This window comes from Nicotiana tabacum, chromosome 1 (genome assembly GCF_000715075.1).
Source record: "Nicotiana tabacum cultivar K326 chromosome 1, ASM71507v2, whole genome shotgun sequence".
Lineage (NCBI taxonomy): Eukaryota > Viridiplantae > Streptophyta > Magnoliopsida > Solanales > Solanaceae > Nicotiana > Nicotiana tabacum.
In genome coordinates, this window is record NC_134080.1 from 89,577,873 (window position 1) to 89,581,366 (window position 3,494).

Genomic DNA, 3,494 nt, shown 5'->3' on the forward strand with positions numbered 1-3,494 from the left:
TTGTTTGTATTTGGCACATTTATATGGTTTAAGACAAAATGACCGAATCTGGATGAATCAATATAATTAATAATCTGCATCCGACCCGGCTTTGTTGGGCAGCAAGCTTAATGATAATTAATTAACGAGGAAAAGAGGCAGCTATTTAAGTATCCATACGGAATTGCAAACTGGCATTAGCAGAGTACGTTATAAAGTTGATGGGACTGAAAGCAATATGTTCATGAAGGAAGTAAAACCACGAAAAACTAATTATACACGTATATTCAAAGGGTTAATTTCATATGAAGAAACTTCTTTGTTGATTGAACATTAAGAATCACGCTTATTCAACGGGTTAGCAAAGTTTTTCTAGATTACATCCTTTAGCTATAAATACATCCCTTAAGATATATCCATAATATCTCACAGGAGCCTTTTCTTGAATGATTCTTCCTTTTTTACTAAACTCATTGAAATTCCAATGTCGTCCTCCAGCTACCTGCATCTCTTTCAGTTGTGTTTCTTTCTCGTCATATCAACTTGTGTAGCTCAAACCACTTTTCATCCCAAGACTTTATTCCTTGCAGTTAAGAAAGACCCTTCCACTCTACAATACATCACTAAAGTTCACCAAAGAACACCTCTTGTCCCCCTTAAACTAGCCGTCCATCTTGGTGGCGAAAGCCTATGGGTGGATTGTGAACAAGGCTACAAAAGCTATACATACAAGCCAGCTCGTTGCAATTCAAGGCAATGTAATCTAGCTAGGTCAACCGCATGCGGAGATTGTTTCGAAAATAGTACACGACCAGGTTGCAACAACGCCGCATGCTATAACCTTGTTGTAAATCCATCTATGGATGCTATGTCGTCCACTAGCGGTGAAATTGCCGAGGATGTTTTGTCCATACAATCCATTAGTGGATCCATTCCAGGCCCTGTTGCAACTGTGCCAAGGTTTATCTTCAGCTGTTCGACTACCAATTTAACCCAAAATCTTGGTAAAGATGTGAAGGGAATGGTTGGTTTCGGGCAGCAGAGTCCGGTATCATTTGCTACTCAATTTGCATCAGCTTTTAGATTCAGCAGAAAGTTTGCCATTTGCTTGAGTTCTTCAACCGAACGAAATGGTGTAATTTTCATTGGACATAGCCCTTATTACTTCAGCCTTGCCTTTGACGCATCACAAGATCTTATCTATACACCTATGATTACCCTCCCACATTATATTACCATTACCTACCCACATTATACACGCATCAATCGGGCCTCATCAGAGTATTATATTCAAGTTTCATCCATTAGAATTAATGGAAAAACTTTGCACCTAAATAAAACATTGCTCTCGTTGGATGAAAATAATGAAGAGGGAGGGACGAAAATCAGGACTGCCGTTCCTTACACTGCATTTGAGGGTTCTGTTTATAGTGCTGTAAGTAAAGCTTTCGTTAACGAGTTGCCAGAAGAGGTGAAAACAGTCTCCCCAGTGCAACCCTTTAAAACTTGTTTTGACTCGACGTATATTGGTATGTCACGGTTAGGTTACAATGCTCCAGAAATTAATCTCGTCTTGCACAAGCCAAATGTGTATTGGACAATTACTGGAGCGAATTCGTTGGTAAAAGTTACCGAGAAAGTCATATGCCTAGCCTTTGTTGAACGAGACCAAACATTGGGACAAGCAATTGTCATAGGTGGATATCAAATGCAGGACAACCTCGTGGAATTTGATCTTTCTAGAGGAAGAATTGGTTTCAGTGATTCTCTCTTTTTCCGTCAAACTATGTGCTCAAATCACAATTATGCTTAGAAAATCGACAGGCTTACTGACTAAGGAAAGGGTCATTTTATCTTTCTTATTCAATAATCTTCATACCTACTTTGATGATCTTACACATCACGATTTAGTGCAATCTTCAGAAGAGATGAAGTTGCTTTTTCAATAAGGTAATATTATCATATAGCTTTGTGCCATGTGAAGTTGATTAACATCTCCGCATTCTTATAAAAAAAATTGTATTCAATTTAATTATTACAACTAAAAAGGAGCAACTTCTCAATATGATAATGCAATGAGTACAATGTTCTTCGATGCAGCGAATTTTGCGTTTTATTTATTTATTTATTTTATTTTGCATTTTGATTTTGATAGCATTTCTAATTTTATATAACGTCTAATTTTATATCGTTATAATCAAAATTCAGATCTGAGCTCTTGTCATCAAGCTTCATATCTCGATCGCATGCCTGTGATGGAGTGCTTTACTATATATGTTAGCAGGAGACTTGCTTCTGGAAATTAAGCTCTTCCTAATGACCACCACAACCCCCGTCTCTATTATGGCACTGTTATTTTAGAGTTCACTCAGACACAACAAGGGGGATTGAATTATTATTGCGGTCAAACGCACATGCAAGTATACACGGTCGTTAAGTAATAAAGTGACTAGAAGTCGGATGACGAACCCACTAGATTGTTATTAACTACTCCCTCCGTTTCAGTTTATTTGAACCTATTTCCTTTTATGTTTGTTCCAAAAAGAATGATCTCTTTCTAAATTTATAAATAATTTAGCTTAAATTTCCAATTCTACCATTAATGAGAAGCTTTTATAACTACACAAATACTCTGGACCCCTTTTTGACTTGTTTAGGACCATAAATTCTAAAAATCTTCAGTTTTCTTAAACTTCGTGTCAAGTCAAACAGGTTCACATAAATTGGAACGGAGGGAGTATTAACTACACTAGACTATCCTAATTATCTAAACTAGGATTAAAGGCAAAAAAGTATTTGAATATAAACTAACTAAAATAAAGTAAAAATAAATCGTGAACTTTGAATAAAAGAAAAGCATATTTTTATGTTATCAATGCGATGAAAACGATCTAGGGTCATGGGAACAATCCTATTGTATTCTTCAATTAAATTGAATAATTAATTTATCTGTTTTATTGGTTGACGAGGTAAATATTGCTCATAAGAATCTATCGAGTTCTATTCGCATACTCAAGCTAATCTAACGCCTATATATCTATAGAGTTAAAATCACTAAGAATACATTCATAATTCCTGTATAATAACTAAGAAGGGAAATTAACATATGTCTATCCTAATCGCGAATCTATTTCCTGATGCTCGGATTTAAGAACTTTCCCTACTCAATCCTATGTGCAATCTAGAATTTTCGTTTTCGAGTTCAATTCTACATTCGTAGATAGTATACAATTGGTGATTAATCAATCAATCAAATAATTAAGCGCAGTATTGAATAAATAAACCAATACAATAAATCAAAAAATTAAATTAATATTTAAATAACAATATTCATGAAAGAACCATAATTCTAGAACGTAAAGTTTAGCTCCACATAGATATGGTAGCCAAACAATCAATCATCCAAAGAAATATAATGTTTCTGTAACGACCCGACCAGTCGCTTTGAGATTTAGCGTTCCATTCAATTGTGTGAGACTTTGTGTAGCTTCATATGATGTATCATGAATTGTGTG

At 35.2% G+C, this 3,494-nt stretch overlaps 1 protein-coding gene across 1 annotated transcript; it reads left to right on the top strand.

Annotated features, from left to right (window-relative positions):
• Nucleotides 1-421: 421 nt before the first annotated feature.
• On the top strand, nucleotides 422-1,796 carry LOC107811245 (putative aspartic proteinase GIP2). The gene has a single exon (XM_016636134.2). It carries the CDS (start codon nucleotides 464-466, stop codon nucleotides 1,790-1,792), a length of 1,329 nt encoding a protein of 442 aa, XP_016491620.2. The 5' UTR covers nucleotides 422-463; the 3' UTR covers nucleotides 1,793-1,796.
• Nucleotides 1,797-3,494: the final 1,698 nt, after the last annotated feature.

Bases quoted from the DNA above. Each gene is read 5' to 3' on its own strand.
- LOC107811245 (XM_016636134.2), top strand. From the start codon at position 464: ATGTCGTCCTCCAGCTACCTGCATCTCTTTCAGTTGTGTTTCTTTCTC.